Genomic DNA, 23,665 nt, shown 5'->3' with positions numbered 1-23,665 from the left:
GCTCTCTTTACTGGGGGAAGTTGGGAATCTGAAATCAAAACAGTGGGGTGAGATGGGGGTCAGCGATCAGTGTCTGAAATACGATCCCATCATTGTTTCCAACTTAGTCTAGAAAGGTTTGCTGGAACTGAAACAGCAGAAGCAAACACAGGCAGGAGCTGGGTTTGGAGCAGGAAGAACAGAGCAAAGGCACAAAGAGGCAACCAGGACTCATGAAGGAGGGCCAACAGGGAGCCTGGCCACACACACTGAAAAGATCCTAGACTTTAAGGAGGGGCGTGCGAATGCTAACCGCCCCGACTTAGCAATTGCCTGCAGTATGCATGTATAGATATTTTACACTGTAACTCATAAATATGTACGCAAACAATGTTAACTTCAAAATAAAGTAAAAACAGCCAGGTGTGGTGGCTTGCATCTTTGATCACAGCACTTGAGAGGTAGAGGCAAGCAGATCTCTGAGAGTTCAAGGCCAGCCTGGCCTACAGAATGAGTTCCAGGGCAACACAGTGAGACCCTATCTCATAAATAAATAAACATGTTTTAAAAGTAAAAACAAAAGTTCCTTCAAATAAAAGAAATGACAAAAAAAAAAAGCAGGTTTGTACTGTTGGCTACACAGCCTCGGCTTGTGAATGTCTTGTTTGTCATTTTTTAAAAATATGGACTAACGATGCCAAAGAAGTTGAGGCAGAAAGAAAAGTCTGGGGGAACTTTGGGTACCCAGGTGCATTCAGGAAGTTGCTAATTTATTCTTTTGGAGAATTAGCATTCTGGCTGACACAGGATCTGCTCATGTCATGGAAACCAGATTTCTGGGTACTTCACCATTAGCGAGCTCTGACGGCGCTCTTCTTGTCTGGGTTCCCTGAGTTCATTCAGGTCCACTTGAACAGAAGAGGTATGCAGAGGTACCAGAGGGGGAGGCCTGTCGGGCAGCCTTTCCTCACTGCTGTCCTTAGCTCACCCCAGTCTCTGCGGAGCCAGCTTTTGTGAATGTGTCCTTTAGAACTGAAGAGTGCCAGCTTCAGGGCAAGTGAATCAGCTGGTGATGGGCAGCCGGATGCGTGCTCCGGCCAGGGTGGGAGAGGAAGCAACACATACAACAGAAGGTCCTTAGAAGAGTTTCCAAAAATCTTTCCAAAATTCCTAAAAGTCCTTCCTTCTAAGGACTTCTAGAAGTAGGTGCCTTTATGCGCAGGCTAAAATCTGCATTGCATGGGATAATCTGAAAAACCAAGTTGTAATTCTGGCAGCCTTTAAGGAAGAGGCAGTTAGAGATCTGTGGGCTCGCAGTGGATGGAGACGCGCTTATTGGTGTCTCCTGCGAAGCGCGTCTCCTGCTTGGGTACTTCTTTTCTGGCTATCCTCTCTCAAACTCAGCTGGCTCTGTCTGGCTTGATCATTTTCAAACAGGTTTTCAAAAAATTTATCCAGAAAATTGAGGTGTGTACAGATGTACGCTACACAACGACAACTTCATTATATTGAAGGAAAACCATATTTGCTTAATAAAACTGCCAGATAATAAATAATATAACATAAATTCCTGTTCTGAAGAAAACCACCTGCCCCTTCTCAAAGTACTTCCATTTTCAAGAACGCCGAAAGTTCTCGAAGTACATCCCTTCTAAGAAAGCTAAAATGTATAACCTGATACCCATCCATATTAGCTTCAAAGGGCTATTATAACAAAGAGCCCCAAACCGGAAGGAGAAAACATAGGCATGACCTAGCGGTTAGCCTCCTTTGCACACTGTGTTCCTAAATAAGAAGCATGGCACACCACACTCCGGAAGCCAGAGCACTGAACTCTGACGTAGCTTAAGTATCTGGCCGGCGGAGGAGTCCGCATTCCCCACGTCTCCTTTCCATGCTTCTCTGGCACAGAGACCCTGGTGGGATAAGCACTCGCTATGCAGTCTGAGGTGGCATGCTAGCCAGTCACGGCTGATAGACTTCCACTATGTGAGTGGTTGCCTACATGCAATACAGCAGACCCTGAAACCATCTCAGCACCCTTTACCCACCCACGGGCATTGCTCTCTTCTCAGGGGACACGGCAGTAGCATCAGCAAATGACCTGATGCAGAATCCCATCATTTCACTGATCTGGAAGTTAGAAGCTGAAGTCACAGTTGTCAGTAGTGGGTCCGTCGTGGAGGTTGTAAAATGGAACCTGATTGGCATCTCTCTCGGCTTCGTGTGTGGTGTGTGTGTGTGTGTGTGTGTGTGTGTGTGTGTGTGTGTGTGTGTGTGTGCAGCCCTTGGTATTCCTGTAATCCCTACCTCCATCTTCAGGTGGCATTTTCCTCTCTGGGCTTGTATCCAATGGCATCCTTTTAATCATGGGATCGGAGTTTACCTTAATCCTTTATGATACAATTTTACTCAATTCTATGAGCAAATTCCCTACAAATAAGGGAATCGGGGCTTGAGCACACCTTTCTTGAACAAATAATTCTACCCATAATACATTCCCATCAAAACTACCAAGAATATTAGACATTTGAAAGCAGGAAAGAGATCAGCAAACACTGACTCCATTAACTGAGTCTAAGCAGAAATAAGGATGCAATATGAGCTATACTTCTGTGTCTGAAACTCGGGAGCTGGGAACACTATATACCCTTGGAAGGAGGAGAAAGGGTTCGCGAGAAAGCTCTTCATAAAGAAACAATTCCGGATTCTTTCCCCAACACAGCAGATGTTAATGGCCGCCCTTACTCCTTCCTGAAAAAAAGTTGTAGTTTTGTTTATTTAAAAGTTTCTGCCCTGAAGGTAACTTAGGGAAACTGAGGTTGAGCTATTTGAAGATGTGACCACTAAGCCACCAGGCTTCCTCTCCTGCTTGGATAGGCACAGTTCCTCCAGGTAGGAAGAGAGCCTGCTCAGTGCAGTTCAGTCACAACTACTCCACCTCCAAAGGCCTAGCAGCCAGGGCTCCTGGGGAGGGGAGGGGATGCCAAAGACACTGTGGCTTTGGACACAGAACTCGGAGGATTTGGGCTGCGCCTAGCTTGAAAGCCTGCTCTCTGAGTACAGGCTTTTTTAGGACCAGAAAGCGATATGTGAGCCGCCAAGGGAGGAAACAGTCAGTAGTCCCGCCCAGATGTAACACAGATGAACTACAGTCATGACCAGCGTGGCAAGATATCCCTAAAGGGGCAATACTGGCACTTAGAACTTGGAAGGAACCAACAGTTGTCTAATTGGACCTAGGGACACTCAACAGGAGGGAAACCCTGCACAGTATTGTAAGCTTACCTAGCCTGTGACAAGTGAGGTCATTCATAGATCTTAGAGGAGAAAGTACCTACTGTCATGTTCCTACACCAGTACAGCTCCCAACCACACTCTAAATATTTATCCTTACACCTACTGATAAGTGCACCTCCCATCCCTCATCAAATGAGTTCCTTTTTGCAGCAGATGCAGCCATCACAGAAAGCCACAAACGGTCACAATGCAGGGAACAAATGCCTTTGGAGTTCCCAACCACAGCTGGTGCATCTACAACACAATCCCTACCCAGGGATCAGAAAGAGCCAGGGGACTAGGAAGTCTGCTGCAGGGTTATGTCTTCTGGATACGACAGGAAAGGTACGACCATGAAATCTCAGTAGTATGGCTGCTTAAGAAGACCAGAACAATGACAACTGCAGTTGACATGCCAGCATGGATAGGGGACATCTCACGTGGTTCCTCGCAGAGATGGAGAACTACAAGCAACTGCTGAGAAAGGGAGAATTAGTCTTCTTCAGGTGTGGCCCCTAAATGGTTAACTGATACCAAGTGGTCAGCCCTAAAAACATAAATCTATAACACTAAATCAGCTCAGAAGGTTGAATCTATGTATTTATCAGAATATATATATGTATATATATATGTATATATATACAATTAAAGAGAAAGGTCGTGAATTTAAGAGGGTGAACTATGGGAGGTCTTGTAGGAAAGAGGGAAGGGGTAAATGGTACAATTATATTTTAATTGCACCATTAATTAAATAAAAATTAATATCTAAGAAGAAATTTCTATGTATTTAATCATGTCAAAATAAAATTTATGCAGCCAGAAGAAAGATGATGTGGCCGGGCGGTGGTGGCGCACACCTTTAATCCTAGCACTTGGGAGGCAGAGGCAGGCGGATCTCTGTGAGTTCGAGACCAGCCTGGTCTACAAGAGCTAGTTCCAGGACAGGCTCCAAAACCACAGAGAAACCCTGTCTCGAAACCCCCCCCCAAAAAAAAGAAAGATGATGTGAACGGGTAATAGAGTCAAATTTAAAATAACTCTTCAAGCAACTAAAATAAAATATTGTCTGAGGAAGGGGAAGGTAATCGTGTCCATTGTAAAGTTTATCTGGGCACAGTTGCTCACAAAATAATACAGAACGAACCGTAAACACTGACCTAACCAAATTTTGTCCCAGAGGTATTGGGAGTGGTGGTGGAACTGCGGAAAAGTAAAATCTCACCTTCTGGGTGAGTGACAAGCAGTTACCGTTGGGCTGGACAGTAGAGTAAGGCTTGAATGTTATTTAAAGACTTGGAAATAAATACTGCCAGAGTTAGCATACGCTATTGAATGTCCTTACTGCTACAAAATTGAAACTGGAAGGTGTCATGACTCGATGTCACAACAAACCTTGAAGAACTATAAACTTGGTGTATTTATAATCTCAAAAACCATTTTCTTTCAGGTTTTCAACTAGAATTGGGTCAGAGTAACTTTCTACCCAAATTACTTCTGAGGTTCTCCTGGTCACTAGGATTGAATACACCTCAGATCCATCACAGCCCAAAGCATCTTTTGTGAGCCAGCTCTGCTTTGTCCCCATCCTTCCCTCCCTGCTGCAGAAAGCTCCCAGCACAATAGCTACCCTACTATCTGGAGAGCACCAGGTACGAGGAACCTGTACATATTTCTGCTTTTGCTAAAGTGGCCTAGAACTACCAGGGACCCGTCTGGCTCTGCCTCCTGAGAGTGAGGGCTGAGGGTGTGCCATCCAGAGTCTACCTAGATTTAAAGTCACCCTTGATGGAAGACAAGTCACTCTGGGCACTGTAAACCAGAAACCCATTTCAGACGCTGAGCTTAGACAGTCACTCTGGGCACTGTAGACCAGAAACCCATTTCAGACGCTGAGCTTAGCATCATGCACACGAGAAGAGACCCAGTAAGTATGATTTGTTTTTAAGAAAATTATTGCCAGACTTTAAAAGAAGTGTGTGCACCTTATTAATGGCTCATGGGTTTATTGGATTTGAGCAAATTCAACAACCCAGAGGTACATTCAAGTAAATATGAACATTCTGGAGACTTTTAATAAAATAAAACCAGGCCTTTGTGGACAACAAGAAAATCAGTCTCTGGCCTCCATGCGCTAGCCCCAGGAGAAGCCCCACTCTTCCTCCTCCTCCACACACCCCCACTTTCTATCCTGACTTGAGGAATCTCCTGGAAAGAAGGAAAACATTCTAGAAGGACTTCAAATCAAAGCCTAGCTTGCTCTGCTCCTTGCCAAAGGTGAATATTTATCTTCAGTACCCCCCACCCCTCCACACACACTACACACACTTACACACACTTCTCTCAGTCTCTGTAACAAGCAAAGATCAGCTCTGAGGTAGAGAGGTTACAGCAGCAAGTGCACTTTGAGAGTCCAGCAGGACGGGGTGGGGGTGGGGGCAGAAGGCTGTGTTCTGTGTCCTTAAAGACACTGGACCAAGATGAACTCCTCTCCTCAAGGCATCCCTCTTCTAGCGCTGAGGGTGTGTGGTCTTTACCAGACCTTGGAGAGTCCCCTCAGGGCGCAGAGGACAATTGAGGATCAACTTCTATGGCAGATGCAAGGCAGCACGTTGGGAGGGACACTGGAGTCCCAGAGAGAGGAGAGAGAGAATGAAAACATAAGCAACATTTTAAAATTCAGAACAAAAGTAGACATTGGAACACAGACAGGTTTGTGCCTGAGTTGTCTGTGGCTGAATTGGCACTGAAAACTGAGAGGTTGAGAAACTTCAAAAGAAATCGTGTGGCCCCTGCAGCCTAGAATATTAGCTATCCAGCCTTTACAGACATTTGCTGACCTTGACCTACAGCCTCTGTCTCTGTGAGTTTACAGCCAGCAGCATCGGCATCCATCAGCTTGTGACTGAGCTGTGGGGCAGGCATGGAAGGTGGCTGCAGCATAGGTCATGGGACAAAGAGCCTAAGAGTGTCCTAGTCAAGCTGAGTGGAGGACCCTGTGGGGAAGCTCTGGGATGACAGAGCTGGAGAGAAAGCCTTCAGAGGCAGGCTGGCGTCTGCCTCCACAGTTAGTGGGCAGCAGGAAGTCATGATCCTCTGAGAATAACATGACAATGATCCCAGCCCTGCCAAAACATTTCCCCAGCAAGAGCAAAAAGCTCTGGAACGGAGCTGTGAGGGGCCAGTCCAAAAGCTGCCACAGATATCAGGCAAACAGCAATGAGAAGCAGGGTTAGCAGCCTGACCAAGGGGCTGCCACTTAGGAAAGACCACCGGGTACAAAGTGAGACAGGCTAGGTCCTCAGCCACACCCACCTCTTACAACCTGCGTGCGTTTAGACAGGCAACGTTACCTGTTACCTCTTAACTGGGTTAGATAATAACTGTGGGATGCTTGGCCCTGGAGAGGTATTCAATGAATGCAAACAATGCTCGTGAGACAATGACTGCATTCACGTGTGCGCGCACGCGCACGCTCGTCCCTTATCAACCCCACCAACGAGCCTGAGCCTCCTGCAACACCCCGACTGTCTGAAAGGCGGTTCTTAGAGAAAATAATTAAACGGGGGGGCCTTGGTTTCAGACACGCCTATTGTTTACTGAGGTCCTGAAGCCTGCACCCCTCCTCTTAGGAAGTGTGCATAGGCCATCGCAGCGTCTTTGTAACCAATGTCATGCCCTGTCGTTATGGCAACCAGTTTTCCCAACAGCCCTGCTATTTTCTACAACCCTCTGGTTTCCTCCTGTGCTAAAGCCCACAAGCACAGAATTCTCATTATTTATTTATTTGTTTGGAACTTCCACAGGGAATGCAGTCAGCTCTTAGTTTGCAAACTGGCTGTCTGAAACGTCCCCGACAGAAGCCCCCAGGTTAAGCATGAACATCGCCTTGCACGAGAAACATCCACATGTCAGGCATGGCGTAGGAATGGGAGTGCTCACTGTTAATCCCAGCACTTTGGAGGCAGGAAAGGGAGGCAGAAAGAAACAGCAGAGAATTCCATGGCAGAGGACCATTCTACAAGATTTAAGGTTAGGATAGCACTGCCTTATTTTTAAATTATTTCCAGGGGTGAGAAGGTAGCCCAATGGTACACGACTTGCCTAGTATGTAAAAGGCCCTGGATTTTAAATCCTGAAACCACAAAATAAAAGTTATGTATTTCAATATTAACACTTGTAGCTCAGACTCACGCTTGCTGTGTAGAAGATAACCTTGAACTTCCGACCTTCCTATCTTTACCTCCATGTTGGGGCTGCAGGTATGTCACCACATGTGGTTTTATGAGGCGCTTGGGTTCAAACCCAGGATATTGTTTATGCTAGAAAAGCACGCTACCATCTAAGCCGTGTCTTCCATGTGGCCGCGTGTCGTTTTAACAAACGTTCATCTTATGTACTCCTTTGACACATGAGAATGTTTAAAATGTTATTATAGCAAAATATTGATCCTAACAGCCACGTCACCTTAGTTCCTGGGGATGGTCTGTGTCTCCCTCTTGCCAATTCTTCCTTTCGTCTCTTGCCCTTGCTACTTGCACCTGCTCTCCAACCATCCCCTTAGGCTGAGAACTAGAGCCGTCTTGCTAGCCACCTTCTTCCTTACTCCTTTGCCAGAGGAGCCGTGCAGCTTTGCAGATAACACGTTCTCGGCTGCAAGCATTGGTTTCCCGCCCTTCTCCTCCTAGGAGTACCCGACACAGCACCCTTCTCCTCTAGGAGTACCCGACACAGCACCCTTCTCCTCTAGGAGTACCCGACACAGCACCCTTCTCCTCTAGGAGTACCAGATGCAGCACCCTTCTCCTCTAGGAGTACCCGACACAGCACCCTTCTCCTCCTAGGAGTACCCGACACAGCACCCTTCTCCTCTAGGAGTACCCGACACAGCACCCTTCTCCTCTAGGAGTACCCGACACAGCACCCTTCTCCTCCTAGGAGTACCCGACACAGCACCCTTCTCCTCTAGGAGTACCCGACACAGCACCCTTCTCCTCCTAGGAGTACCCGACACAGCACCCTTCTCCTCCTAGGAGTACCCGACACAGCACCCTTCTCCTCCTAGGAGTACCCGACACAGCACCCTTCTCCTCCTAGGAGTACCCGACACAGCACCCTTCTCCTCCTAGGAGTACCCGACACAGCACCCTTCTCCTCCTAGGAGTACCCGACACAGCACCCTTCTCCTCCTAGGAGTACCCGACACAGCACCCTTCTCCTCCTAGGAGTACCCGACACAGCACCCTTCTCCTCCTAGGAGTACCCGACACAGCACCCTTCTCCTCCTAGGAGTACCAGACGCAGCACCCTTCTCCTCTAGGAGTACCCGACACAGCACCCTTCTCCTCCTAGGAGTACCCGACACAGCACCCTTCTCCTCCTAGGAGTACCCGACACAGCACCCTTCTCCTCCTAGGAGTACCCGACACAGCACCCTTCTCCTCTAGGAGTACCCGACACAGCACCCTTCTCCTCTAGGAGTACCCGACACAGCACCCTTCTCCTCCTAGGAGTACCCGACACAGCACCCTTCTCCTCCTAGGAGTACCCGACACAGCACCCTTCTCCTCCTAGGAGTACCCGACACAGCACCCTTCTCCTCCTAGGAGTACCCGACACAGCACCCTTCTCCTCCTAGGAGTACCAGACGCAGCACCCTTCTCCTCTAGGAGTACCCGACACAGCACCCTTCTCCTCCTAGGAGTACCCGACACAGCACCCTTCTCCTCCTAGGAGTACCCGACACAGCACCCTTCTCCTCCTAGGAGTACCCGACACAGCACCCTTCTCCTCTAGGAGTACCCGACACAGCACCCTTCTCCTCCTAGGAGTACCCGATGATGTGGTTCTGCCACCGCAACCTGAGCAAAGATGTTGTCTTCCACCTAACTGGACACTCAGGAAGAGTGTTCCTTCCTGCTCTCCCCTTACTTCCCATGGAAACAAGACAGTGTCAGGGCTGAGGAGGTGGCTCAGTGGTGAAGAACGGTTACTGCTCTGGCAGAGGACAAAAGTTTGGTGCCCAGCACCCATGCCAGGTGGCTCACGATGGCCTGTGTCTCTAACTCCAACTTGAGCCTTTGTCTGTGGCCTCTGAGGCTGGCTGCACTCATGCGCACACACCCGCACAAAGACCCACACATACATATAAAATAATTTTTTAAGAAAATAGATAAGGTGGGGGCTGGAGAGATGGCTCAGAGGTTAAGAGCACTGGCTGCTCTTCCAGAGGTCCTGAGTTCAATTCCCAGCAACCACATGGTGGCTCACAACCATCTGTACTGAGATCTGGCGCCCTCCTCTGGCGTGTGGGCGTACATTGAGGCAGAATGTTGTATACATAATAAATAAATCTAAAAAAAAAAAAAAGAAAAAAAAGAAAATAGATAAGGTGATGTAGCATCTTGCAGTTATGAATGAGATCCGGCACTAAGGATGGCAGAGCAGGGCATTCAAACGAACCCAGGTCCTTGAGAGCATCCTAGAACAGTTGTTAGTGCTCACCTCCAGACTTGCACTGTAGACCCTGGCTTACTACTCATGCAACCAGACACAATGCCTAGATAGTACAAAGACTGACAGGGGTCCCCTTCGTTCAGTAAATATCCACTCTGCTGAGCACTATGCGTGTGAGTCAGTGAGGCCCTTGGCCTTGTGGGAGCAGGAAACAGACAAAGACTAGTGTTAAGAAGAAAGTAACTAGCAAGACAGTCACTGGGGAGAGCTGGCTTTCCTGAGGAAGTGACATCTGAAGTCAGAGCTGAAGAAAGAAAAGGGTGGGGTTAAACACTCAGATGGCTGTGATGTGCTCGGAGGAAGCCCATTCTAACCAGTATCAAAGCCTGGTAAGAGGAAAAGGTTCCCTGTATTCAAAGAACAAAGAACGGGTCAAGTTGGGCCACTCTGAATGAGAACCGGATAAACAGTACTGGAGATGCAGCAGAGAATGAGTCAGGCAATGGATTCTTATTCTACACAGAGGAGGAAAAGGGGGAGGGCTAGGGAGATGGCTCAGTGGTTAAGAACACTGGCTGCTCTTCCAAAGGACCTGTTCCCAGAAACAACATGGAGGCTCACAACCATCTGTTCCAGGGGTATCTTCTGCCCCCCTCTGACCTTCATAGGCACTACATGTATGTGTGTACAGACATGTAGGCAAAACACTCATGCACAAAAATTAAAAACACAAGAAAGGGAGAGAAGGAAGCTATTAGAAAATATTGACCAAGAATAGCAGGGCTTGGCAAGCCTTTAAAAGACTGTTCCCTCCGTCTACACAGCGGACCTGGTCTCAAAGAGAGAGAGGAAGGCAGGAGGAAGGAGAGAGGAAAATATTGCTCTCCCTATGACGTGAAAACGAATGTCAAGGGTCACAGTGGGAGCAGGTTTTGCAGAGGTCACATGGGCAATGGTGATGATGTGGGCTCCTTGAGGACCAATGGGGTGCAGAGGAGACTGTCACACAAATAGACATGGGTCCTCCCATGTTTTGTTACAACAAGGAACAGCATCACCTGTGAACTTTGCAGACTGGAAGATTAAATGTCTTTAAAAATATGATGTTTTTAAAACTCTGACATAGCTAAAAGATCGCATGATAGGTGTGGGGAACAAAGACCCTCACTTCATAATAAGAGTCCTGGAGACTCAGAGTAGCAAAAGTAAGACTCGTCATGATAGACACAAACAGGTTTGAGAAGGTGAAGTGAAGAGGTCCTGGGTGACGGACCTGTTGAGACTCCGAGTATCCTCATGACTGTGTTAATTCTTCAGAGACTTCCATCCCATCGGAGAAGAACGGAAGCCCGGGATGGATGAACATAAGGCTCAATGTCACACAGCTAATGTCACACAGCTAACACCTGTAGTAAAATTCAAATTCATTAACCATGTAACTGTGCTGTCTTCCAGCAAAGCAGCAAGGGAGGGGCTGGATGGAGGAGAGCTGGGGGCCTCAGGGTCACGGCACACAGGAGGTGCTGACTTGGTAACAAAGGGAGGAAGTGCGGGATGCTGGAACAGAAAAGCTTCATCTGTCTGTGTGGTCCCCCTGAGTGTGGCTGCCTCCAAGCACAGGGCAGTGGTTTGGAGATCAGTAAGTTCTTGGTTGGGTCCCAGACACAGGCATCTGGCTAACAGCACTGACTCAGCTGAGTTTAACTACTGAAGCAGACATCAAGAAAAACCAAACAGTGCTGCATCGCCATGAAGGAGGGCCAACTAGATCCGGAGTCTGGGGGACTTTGCACCATTTGTACAGAAAATGTGGCTTCCGGCTTTGCTTCCTTACACAAACACCCCCACGAGCAGACATGGCATTCCACACCTGCCCTGTGGGACCCAGCGGAGTTGGAAATGGATGGAGTTCTAAACGACAGTCTAGAGAATGGCCAGCCTGCCTGACCTCGTGGATATTTAAGACTCAGACATGGAGCTGGTGCCTCCAACTACACCCCACGCCCACACAGAGGCTGCGCTGGACAGTTTAAGTCAACTTGGCACAAGGTAAAGTCATCCGAGAGGAGGGAACCTTAATTAAGAAAATGCCTTCATAATATCAGGCTGTAGGGAAGCTAGCAGAGGGAGAAAGAAGGGAGATGCCCAGAGCCAGCCAGCCAGGCAGCCACCAGCCAAGCAAACACAGAAGCAGCAGGAAAGTAGGATGCATAGAATGAAGGAAAGGTAAAAAGTCCTGAGACAAAACGTAGATGAAGAGGAAAAGGCCAGGTTCCTGCCCTGTTTGAGTCCCTGCCCTGATGTCCTTCAGTGATGAGCAGTGATGTGGAAAAGTCAGCCAAATAACCCTTTCCTCCCCAGGCTGCCGTGCGGGGTGTTCATCACAGCAGTGATAACGCTAACTAGAACAGAGTCCTCGCGGTTCCATATCATAGACTGTAACTCCCAGTTACAGCTGGGGGAAAATGTGAGACAGCATGTCCCCCACTGCAAAGCATGGAGTGGCTACCTACACAGGATGTTTTTACCACAGGTGTGTTTGCCCTGCATGTGATTTTCCTGCCCTCAACCACCTTGGCTTCATATTGAAAGAAAAAGAAGGAAGTTCTTTCACTCATCAGGGTTTTCCTCCCTTGATTCCTGCTGTCAGCTAGACTCTCATTCCCAACAGTTCCACACACTTCAAAGTGTGTGTGTCCATGTGTGTCTGTGTATATCCATGTACATCTGTGTATGTCCGTGTGTGTCTGTGTGTGTCCGTGTGCATCTGTGTGTGTCCGTGTGCATGTGTGTGTATCCGTGTGTGTCTGTGTGTGTCCGTGTGCATCTGTGTGTGTCCGTGTGCATCTGTGAATGTCCGTGTGTGTCTGTGTATGTCCATGTGCATCTGTGTGTGTCCATGTGCATCTGTGTATGTCCGTGTGTGTCTGTGTATGTCTGTGTGCATCTGTGTATGTCTGCGTGTATCTGTGGGGTGAGTGTATGTGAATCTTTCTGTCTCTGTGTGTGCCTGTATGTGCGTGTGTGTGTGTGTGTGTGTGTGTGTATGTGCTGGGAGGTGTGTGTACGTGAGTCTTTCTGTCTCTGTGTGTGTGTTCATGCACTTGCCACACATGAGTGCAGATGCCTTTAAGAACCATAGATATTTGTTCCCTCTGCAGCTGGAGTTAGAGTTTGTGAGCAGCCTGACGTTGGTGCTGGGAGTCAAAATGGGACCCCGGGAGAGCTGCACTGTGCTCCACTCTCACCATCCAAAGCCATCTGCCCAGCCCCCACTTTCTCAGTTTTTATTAAGAATGAAAGTTTCATCTGAAATCAGATAACTGTCATTCTTCCCAGAGACGTTCATCTTGAATGGGACTGGACAGTTCCTGAAGCACCCTCTGCAGTGCTCCTCTGTAGAGATGGACACACACGGGCCACCAGAGCATGGGGAGGGGCGCGCTCAGTGCGGCCGGGCTACAGGAGCCCAGCCCTTAGTCACGTAAATCCTGGTGCAAAAGGGTTCATAATATAAAAGAACACCAAGCAGATGCGGGGGCGGGGGGGCTTGGAATCCCTGCTGAGAAGTCACAGTAGTGTAGACACTGCCCAGGGTTTAGAAAAAAGAGAGCTGAGTTCCCGTCAGGCTGTTCGGCTTTCCCGCTGTGTGACCTTGCTCAGTAGTTCACCTTGCCTAACCTCAGTTTCTTCCTCCAAAAAACAGCTACTCAGATCTAAACAGCAGAGCAATCGACACGATCTTGGGAGGAAGCAGACAGAAAAACACTGGAAATCCTCTTGCCGTTCCCAGCGTCCAGGGTCTGTGTTCACTCAGCAGTAGGTGTCTACTTATGCTACTATAACACAGTAGCACAAACCGCTCAGACATCAGAAATGGTTGTCTCAGCTCTGGAGACAAGAAGCTCTGGGCCACACACAGAAAGCCACTGGGCAGACTCAGCCAAGAACAACCAAGTTTACTAATGAGGGCTCAGATACTAGAGTAAGGCATCCTGAAGGAGGCTCCTGAGGGCATCCAAGCTTGAGAAAGATCTGAGAAGCCAGGCAAAGCACCTTGATGGTGGAGAGAAAGATATCCTGTCCTCCCCAGGCCCTGCAAAGCCAGGAGGCAACAATGGAGTCACTTCAAATACGCAACAGGTCAAATCGGAATTATTTGACTTTAGTGTTCAACTAAATGTCAGGAGTCTAGCTCAGGTTTGTTTTCTCTGCCAGTCAAAAAACTCGAAGGTGGATAGCAGCAAGGGAAACCTCAGACACAGCAAACAGGATCGGCCTGTAAAGAAAGGCTTTTAGGGGTAAGGAAACCACACAAGCAAGGTACTCAAAGAAAAGACCCTTTGCTTTGCAAAGGCGGCCTCAGGAAGCTGAAGCCCTGTCTCCTTGATGGCTGGGTTTTTTGTGTTTGTTTGTTTGCTTGCTTTAGGGCTTTTTGGGGGGAATCTTCCTCCCCCAATATAGGGTTGGTCAGTTTAAATAATGACAAAGGCTTTTACAGGTCCACAAAATTTAGGCGGACATGTTCTGGTCTGGCCTTGAACTTGATGGGCAGGTTCATAGGCAGGTGTGTTATGGGGTACCTGAAGACAAAACCGCCCAAGAGGCCTAAATAAGTCAAGTGGAGTCTTTATAAACTGCCAGCACGGCCTATCCCAAGCAGATTAGCAGGAAGCGGCCTCAGGCCCCAGGTGGTTGAGTTTTTAGGGGCAAAATGGGCAGCTGTGACCTCTAGCTAAAGGTAGCTCTGACTATCTGCAGCAAGCACTGTTTCCAGAAGCAGGAAGATAGCACAGTTCAGTGGTCAGGCAGTTAACCATGCTCAGAGTCACATCAAACAGAAATGTATGGCCAGTCCAGAGACCAGTTTACCCAAGGTAATTTTATACTGAAGTATTCCTTAGAATACTTTCATGAGATGGTGTAACTAAAGGTCAGTAGCCTGCTACAGGGGAACCCCACTGCACTGGCAGAGGTGAAGAGGGGGGAACCTGCCAAGCCATTGTCTTAAGCTACCAGGGTTTTGTCTCAGGAGAATAAGAAGCCAGCCATTTTGAAAGATGGCCATCTTTATCTAGTAGAGGTCCCTCCCCCATCCGGCTGCCTATTGAGAACTCTGGAGGGCAGGACAGTGCCTTGTTGCCATGCTGACATTGGACTGTCCCAGCAGGAACGATAATGAGGGGAACTTGGGGCTTCCTAGAAATGTATAAATTGCTTGGGGTTTGTTATCACCTGTTTCCTGTAGGAACATTTACAAAACAAACAAATCCCTTATAACTGAAAGGTTTGCCTGGAGAGATAGATGGTCCAGTGGGTAAGGCACTTGCCATGATCTTAGGCTAGATCAACCCTGGGAGCTCACAGAAAGGGGGACAGAGAGATCTGACATTTGCAGGGTACTGTGGCATGCATGCCCATACACACCATCCTCAGAGTACTGTGGCATGCGTGCCCATACACACCCTCTGCAGGGTACTGTGGCATGCGTGCCCATACACAGCACCTGCAGGGTACTGTGGCATGCGTGCCCATACACACCCTCCGCAGGGTACTGTGGCATGCGTGCCCATACACACTCTCCACGGGGTACTGTGGCATGCGTGCCCATACACACTCTCCGCAGGGTACTGTGGCATGCATGCCCATACACACCCTCCGCAGGGTACTGTGGCGTGCGTGCCCATACACACCCTCCGCAGGGTACTGTGTGGCATGTGTGCCCATACACACCCTCTGCAGGGTACTGTGGCGTGCGTGCCTATACACATCATGCACACTGTCACTCACACAACAATAGTAAGAAAAATAAAAGCTATGCATTTCGCAGAAAGAAATGTTTTCTCACCATAGAACCAAGCGTAGGCAAGAACCAAAAAAGCTGAGTAGATGGAACTGATGAGGAGAGGGGACATCTTCTCGGGTGTGTGGAGGGGAAGGGAACACACAGACTTCCTAGTCTATTCATCCAGAGGGCTCCCTCACCAGCATGGTTCATCCAGGCATTCCCTGCCTACCCTAACCAGCACCCCTGAAGGTGGCAGACGTGAGTCAATCACTGTCTTAAGACAGAAGCACCAACTGTAACCCATGTCTAAAGAGTGGGACTGGAGTGGGGGTTCATGCACAGAAAGAGCTACATTGAAGGTTCTCCCCAGGACTGTCCTTCTCGGAACACATCTCGGGGAAGTCAGGCCGCCTTCCTCCACTTTTCCCTCTCGGAAGGAACGATGCAGACACGTGCTTCCTTGGCTCTTCTGTGATCCGTGTACACAGCAATTCCCCAGGCTGAATGAAATGCTCGGCCCTTTCCCTGCAGCCTGGCCCACACTGACCTGGTTGGTGTTTCTGTGTTGGTCTCTTGTTTATGATTCGCTTCTTGAAACAAAGAACCATGACCTACTCATCTCTGCACTAAATGACTACTGAGCAAACAGAACAACAAATGGTCTTCCATCTTCAGTCTGTGAACATGAGAGAAGAAGACCTAGAAGGTTCTCTTCATGGCATTATCAAAGTGAATAAAAGCCAATAAACTTTTTTTAAAAAGTGATTTGGGAACCACTAAGATGAATTTTTAGAACAAATGCAAACGTCCAAAATAGGATCACTTAGCATGGAGTGTTGATGCAGATCCACGGGGTTGGGAAGGATGGCACCCACTCAATTTTTACTGGGTGCCATCTATATTCAATTATGGTCCCAAGTGGTGGGTCTATCTATAGCAGAGAAAGCTCAATATTCCTGATGTCACAGAACTTCAATTTAATTACAAAGGAAGATCTAAGAGTTTCAAGCAATCATGAGTGTTTGTGAGTCATCAAGGTGATATGCCAACAAGAGCAGACAAACAAACTCTCACCTGATGTTTCCCTGTGCCAAGAGAGGGGCACTCAGGGGCCACTTCAGGATGTCCCTTGTGTTGTCCTATGCAGCTAAGCAAACATCAGGAGCCTAGCTCTAACCCAAGGTGGCTAGTGTCAAGGAAAGACTTGGATGGAGTGAGCAGCGCATTTAGAGAATGAAGTCAAGCCCCAAGAGAGGAGAAGATTACGGGGTTGTACATTTGACCTGGAAGAACCATAGGAGGAGACTGAACCTCCCAGGACTGAGAGGGCTGTTTGTAAACCCACAGGGCTGGGGCTCATCAGGGGCACAGGAAGTAGGAAGAGTCTTCGAGGAAGGTGCTCTGCAGAGGTGGAAGAAGCATCCTACACGAAGGAGGCTAAGCCAGAGGACTGGTGCTGCCAGACATCAGACGGGATCATCAAGAGATTAGGCAGACCTTGCATTCCACTAAATGAAAATCAAAGATCCTAAAGCCAACCCTCATTAACTGGGGGTCGATTAAGAGTGGGGGTGTCTTAATTGGGTTTTTATTGCTTGAAGAGACACCATGACCACAGCAACTCTTACAAGAAAGCATTTAATTGAGGTGGTGGCTTATAGTTTCAGAGGTTCAGTCCATCATGACAGGAAGCATGGCAGTGTGCAGGCAGCCATGGTGCTGGCTACATCTTGACCAGAAGGCAGCAGAAAGCTGACTGACTGTCACACCAAGTGAAGCTTGAGAAGAGACCTCAAAGCCCGCCCCCACAGTGACACACTTCCTCCAACAAGGCCACACCTCCTAATAGTGCCACTCCTTTTGGGAGCCATTTTCTTTCAAACCACCACAGTGGAGTTTGCCATCAGGGAAAGCTGGATCCCAGTTCTGGGATAGAGAAGTTGTTGGTGACAGTCTAAGCCTCTTTCCTTGGGTTATAAACACAGGAAGCAATGGTTCCTATTTCATCCTTGTACACATTAAGTGGGGTGGTTTATATTAAATGTCAAGGACAGTGCCTGACCCTTCAGAAGCCGTCATCAAATGGTAGCTAAAGATAATACTAAATATCTTCACTGTCTTACAGCTCATTTAGGGAAATCATGGCCCAAACTCTCCAAAGTGCCATCTATATACCAACACAATTATTTAGAACTATAAAGAACTACTTGAGAAAAACTTGAGGTGTTTTACTCACTAAATAGATTAGAAAAATGTATGGGCAACACTTGAAATTTTCAGGAGAGACTGGCAATGAAATGGCAAAGGGACTAAGGGGGCATCAGTGGATGGACAGCTGCACTGGGCGGGTTGTGGCGGCCTCAGACTCTCCTGGGAGAGCCCCCCTCCCACAACAGAAGTACAACAAAACAACCAGTCCAGTCCAGCAGACAGAGCTTAGGAGACTCAATCCATGCCAGACCAGTTCCATTTTCTTCTGCAATAAGTTTGGAAATACGGGCCAGGGAAGGGCACCACCAGCTGCTACAGCTTTAGCTAGGTCTTTGATCCCAACCTCCTGACAGGGGGATCTGAAAACTTGATTGCATTCTGCTGGCTGCTGGAAACAACCTCCAAAAGCAGGAAACAGAGCCTCAGGGTCGGTTGTACGTGAGAGGAATGGGGGGGCGGGCAAGAAACTCAGTTGTGGAACTGGCAGAAAAATAAGCCTCCCACCACCCACAGGAAACAGCAGAACCCTTGCAGAAATCCGCAGAACGCTTGTCAGATGACACGCCCTCAGTCTGGGAGGCAGGTGGGAGCTGAGTGAGAGTCTAAGGCCCCTATGCGAAATGGAGCTGCTCAGCAGACAGGGTTGTGGAATCAGCATGCGGGGAATCTGTGGAATCTTTAGGCTGGGCCAGAAGTTTCCATGGAAGGGTTAAAGTTGGGGGGAGAGACTTTCTTAACAGAAGCTGTGGGGTCAGAAAGACACCCAGGAGAACTTACGTAAGCTGACTCAGGTTGGGGGTGTCCAGCTGCAAGAACTACAAGGAAGAGAGAAAAAGAAAATGCAGGGCAGCTGCAGCAACTGAGGGGCAGGGTGGACCGCGTGCTGCTCATTCAGAGAAAACCTTTATCCGTTGGTTCTCAGCCTTCTGGAGAGAACCTTCATGGAGTCTAGCCTTGTGTCACATATCCCCTAAACACGGAAGACAGAGAGGGATTAAGGTCACCAAGAGAAAGGTGGCACCCATTGGACACTAAGGAAAAGGAACCAGGACCCCAGCAAGAGAGGTTTCTGGAAAACTGAGGAACTGAAGGTACACCAGCAGATCTGTAACTTTCTCAGATGACCCAAGCTGACTCAAGATGATTGTTTCCAGGCTGCGAAACCACAGCAAACAAGCCCCCCTTCAGTCCCCACCAGTACCAGCGCACCCCATAAAAGTTAGGCCCGCACAACCTCTGGCCTACAATTTTCTCTGCCTACAAGATAAGCCAGGACAAAGGCAGCCCAGAAATTAGGGAAGTGGCCAACCAACAACTGGTCCAGCTTCAGACCCATCTGTGCGAGGGAACCCATCTCTGACACTGCCTGGAGGGCCAGGACCTAGAGACTGGACACATCCTAGAGACCCAGGATAGAACCAAACATGACTGGCAATAAAAAAGAGAAAAAGTCAATGAAATGTTTCCCAGTGGTGTTCTGCTATACTCATAGATCCCTTGCCATCAGAGGCTTCACCCAGCAACTGATGAAAACAGATGCAGAGACCCACAGCCAAACATTAGGGGGAGCCTGGGGAAGCCTGCAGAAGAGGGGAGAAAGGATTATAGGAGCCAAAGGGGTTAAGGATACCACAAGAAAACCCACAGAACCAACTAACCTGGGTTCATAGGAGCTCACAGAGACTGAACCAACAACCAGGAACCCTGCATGGGACTGACCTTGGCCCTCTGTATATATGCTACAGTTGTGTAGCTTGGTCCTCTTGGGGGACTCCTAACAGTGGCAGCAGGGGCTGTCTCTGACTCTGTCACCTACTTTTGGGACCCTTTCCTCCTCCTCCTTGTTGCCTCAACCAGCCTTAGTAGGAGAGGAGAAACCTAGTGTCGCTGCAACTTCCCATACCATGGTTGACCATAGACATGGGAGGCCTGTCCTTTTCAAAGAGAAAGGAGGAGCCCATGGGAAGGGGACTGGGAGGAGGGGAAACCGTGATTGGGCTGGGAAAATAAATCAATTAATTAACAATAAAAAAGGAGCACAGCCTGACGCTACCTTGTCTGAAGTCTCGGGACCCTAAGCAGAGATCTAGCCAAGGACGGCCTGTTCCAACCACGGGGACGACGTCAGCAACGTGGGCTGCTCTGAGCTGCTCCAGTGCAATTCCACATGCGGAGGTAGAACACTAAGATATGTACTCACCGTATTGGTTCAGCTCTGCACTTGCTAAGTCCAGAGACTAACAGAATGTGCAACACACAGTAGTTACTAAGTAAATAGACGGCACGTGGTGGGGGGAGGAACTTAGGCCCACGGTTGAGGGGGGGACTTAGGCCCACGGGGGGGGGGACTTAGGCCCACGGGGGGGGGACTTAGGCCCACGGTAGGGGGGGGACTTAGGCCCATGCAAGCCTTGTTCGTTGATCCTCAGAAGTATCCCCCACTCTGACACTGATTGACACTCCTAGGGAATCAAAGTGCTGCTGCCCATCTCGGACACTGTCCCTAGACTGGAAACGAGGCCCTTCTCTGAATGGCACTGTCTTCAGGACCTCGTAAGGCTGTTCCTGTTTGGAAAGGTTCTGTCTATGAGTGTGCCTGTCCCACGCCTTGCAGCAACCAGTTTTCATGATATATAAACAGAAAATAATGAATAAATGCTGGAAAGATATGAGGAACATGTGTGTGCTTATTCAGTCAATCCATAGCAACTTTTGTACCCACACAACAAACACATGCATACACGCGTGCACTGAGCGAGGGCCGGCCAAACAGTTGCTCCTTGAAGCTGCACTTCCTTCTTTTCCAGGCCCAATCTTTCTGACGATGTTTGCTGGCGGGGCTTCCCTGGCCTTGGACAGGGAAGGGTGACCCTTTCTTGGGAAAATGCTGTCACCACTAACATTTACAAAACCTTCAGAGGCCCTTCTCATTCTCCTTCTGACACCGAATTCAGCCGGAACATCCTTTGGGAACCTGCTGGATACAGCAGCAGCAGCAACTAGCCACCATGGTCGCTGGGACTCAAGCAGTTTTAAGATGAATCCAGTGTGACCGCGGTTTCCCCAGGCAAGCCGAGGAGGCTCATGCCTGGCTCCCAACTATGGAGGACGGGGACTGGGGGAGGAAGAACTCAGAGTCAGTCTGGACAATATAGCCAGATCTGGTGTCCTTAAGAAAATAAAAGGAGCAATTGCTGGGACTAAAGGGAATATTGATTCCCAAGATTATAAAGTAATGCAGTGCAACGGGATCAGGCAACAGAACTTTAAAAACCCAAATATTGATCTATGTAACAAGAGGTGAGGTTTCATTGGTTTCTCCTTGTGACGTCACCAACACATTTAGGGTCAAAGGTCCGTCTACCTCAACAGTCTCTACCTCGGCAATGTGTGTGTCTGCTTTAAACTCAAATCCTGACTCGTGGCTGGGCCAGAAACTTCTCTGCATACCCTCATGGGATTTCTGCTGTCCGAGGAATGACCTAGGTGAGAGTTTGTATAGTCAAAACCGTTTATGCCTTGCTTCACAGAGAGCGTTCAAGCATCTTGGGATGGAAGTCCTTCACTATGACATAACTACTTGGCAAGTGAGCTGGAGAGCGACGCCGGTGGTGGGCAGGCATGAATGGTGCCCTGAACTAGGTTAGGATTTTGAAGCCCAGCCACAGGCTCATTCCCAACAGGGGGGATGGAGGAGGAGACAGGAAGGCTCCACCCCGACCATTCTGCTCAAGATTCTTGTCCATACATCAAAGATGTGAGGGCCAAATGACCCAGGGCATGGAGAATTACCCAATTGAGTACAGAAATGGCCAGAAGGGAAGCTGGATGAAGCCTGGGTAAAGGCCCACCGGCTCAGGTGGGAAACGAGGGGTGAGCTGAGGGTTAGGTTTGTGGGTGAAGTGGGCTGTCCTCCTACCCTACCCTCCCACGCCCGGGCCAATGTATATGCACTGGCTGGCTGAGGCCAAGAAGCGCTGGATCAAAAGGATGTAGAGAGGTGGTAGGTAGCTCAGTCCACTGGGAAGCTGTTCTTGACCTGCTCCCTGGGCTCCATTCTGGCAGCTGGTCAGCCAGTAGGTCCTATTCTGTCCCTCTGTCACCCCACCCGCAAGCACGCCGCGGGATTCCTGGCTGCCCTGGGCTCCCCTGCGGCTCTAGCTGATTGCGGGCAGCCGGGCCTCGCGGGCGCGGGGCTCACTCACCCGCGTGCAGGCCGCCCGCCTCGGGACCGCTGTCCGGGGCGGCGGCGCTGGGCAGCGCATCCGAGTCGGTGTAGGTGAGCCAGGTGGACTCAGTCTCCCGGGTCCAGCTCTCGTAGTAGCGGGGCTCGATGGCATCCGCCCGGCTCCCGCCGCAGCCCATTCTCCCGTGTTGCGGGCGAGCCCGGCGGCCGCTCGGCTTGCGGTTTGCAGCTGCGGCTCAGCCCGGGCGACGCAGCTCCGGCCCGCGAGGAGGCGGCCGCAGCGGCAGCGACATCGGTCCCCTAACCGCCAGAGCCGCTACCAGCACCAGGCTCCCCGGGCGCCCGCCGCCCCTCCTCTCCGCCTCCAAGGCCCTCCTCCTCCTCTACACTCTCCTTACCCAGCTCCCCCCAACCTCGCCTCTCCCACCGCCCCGCTGCAAGTCCCTCCTTCAGTGCTCCGCAAGAGAACACGCTAAGGAGAAGCAGACAGGTGGTGGGAAGAGGGGAAGGGGTCCCTCTTCGGTCTTCAGTCCACCTCCTAGATTCCCAACCAGTCAGCCATCATGGGTCCACCCATGCACCCGCCTGCTGACAGTCAACCATCTACCCATCCATCCTATCATACCATCTCGCTCTGGATAGCTCTGACAGCTCACTGAAAACCACCCAAGTTTTTGAGCCACTTGTTCTCAAAGCAATGGATAAACAGCACTAGAAAATTGGGAAGATAATGTTGTCCCCGAAAGTTAAGTTACAGTAGGTGCCTATTTACAGGGTGGGTAGGAAGCAGGGCCCATGATTTCAGGGCATGTCACTAACGCCCCTGCCAGGTCTGCAACTTCCTGATCTTCTGAATTTTGTTCCCAAGAAAGCAAAAGACCGCCAGGACCATCAACCAGTGAGAACACCAATGAGTGCTCACTGAATAGTAATAAAACAGCCTCTTGGAGAGACTAGGTTCAAGCTAGAGAGAGTCCAGTCTCTGGTGGAGGTCCCTGTGGCGGACCCTGACCAGTCTGTGAGGCAGAAAAGAGACTTGGATCCTCCAGACAAGGCCCAGGCTTATCTTCCCTCTAGGTTGCCCTAACAGGCCTCTGCAACCTCAGGCAGAGGGTAAGCAGGCAAACTAGGCCAGGTCCTCTGACACCTTTTGCTTCGTCCCCTGGATATTCGGGTATAAAAACAATTGGGTCTTTGTGAGGTGCTGTGCTCAATCTCCAGTATCTCACTGATGGTGATGATGACAATGATGTCAAAAGGCACCTGCTCCCAAAGAGAACTCTCAACATCTCTAACAGAGACTGTGTTTTCTTCATTTCGGCAGCAAAGAACTATTTTATACCCAGGTGTTTTGCCATGACAATGCCTGAAGAGCGGCTGGAACAGAGGTGATTGGGTTGGAAGGGGCCTGGAGAGCTTTCAAAAATCAAAGCAAGCTCTGCACCTGGGACCTGCTGAGCAAAGGAAACTACATGAGCATGGGATGAGGTGGAGTAGGCTGGAGAAGACCAAAGGAAGGGGTGTAGGCTTTGCTGAAAAAATAGAGGGAGGGGGGTAGAAGGTTTGAAGTTACATTTCACCAGCACCACCAGATCTGCTCTAGGAAACTGTTACTCAAAAACCAGGGGAGAATGAATGGACAGAGGGACCAGCGTAGATTCTGGTGAGCCTTTGGAGATGAAAGGATGGACCAGTTGCTGAGGAGGAAAGTACGAGAGATGCCTGCTAGGTGCAGGGGTCTAGAAATGATGGGCAAGTCAAGACTTAGT

General features: G+C 49.4%; 1 protein-coding gene across 3 annotated transcripts in view; it reads right to left on the bottom strand.

Annotated features, from left to right (window-relative positions):
* Positions 1-22,481, bottom strand: part of Baalc (BAALC binder of MAP3K1 and KLF4) — a 51,813-nt gene extending 29,332 nt beyond the window's left edge. The window contains exon 1 of one of the 3 annotated variants that reach the window (XR_009058492.1): positions 21,916-22,481. Coding sequence is in view for 2 of the 3 variants with exons in the window: in XM_057792647.1 (XP_057648630.1) it covers positions 21,916-22,075 (160 nt within the window). In the remaining variant the exon portion in view is untranslated. The remainder of the gene's footprint in view (positions 1-21,915) is intronic. The other 2 variants (XM_057792647.1, XM_057792646.1) reach the window with 2 other exon arrangements.
* Between the last annotated feature and the right edge of the window lie 1,184 nt (positions 22,482-23,665).

The sequence above is a fragment of the Chionomys nivalis genome, chromosome 17 (genome assembly GCF_950005125.1).
Source record: "Chionomys nivalis chromosome 17, mChiNiv1.1, whole genome shotgun sequence".
Classification (NCBI taxonomy): Eukaryota; Metazoa; Chordata; class Mammalia; order Rodentia; family Cricetidae; genus Chionomys; species Chionomys nivalis.
Note: the sequence above shows the minus strand (reverse complement) of the source record. Positions and strands in the feature narration are given on the sequence as shown.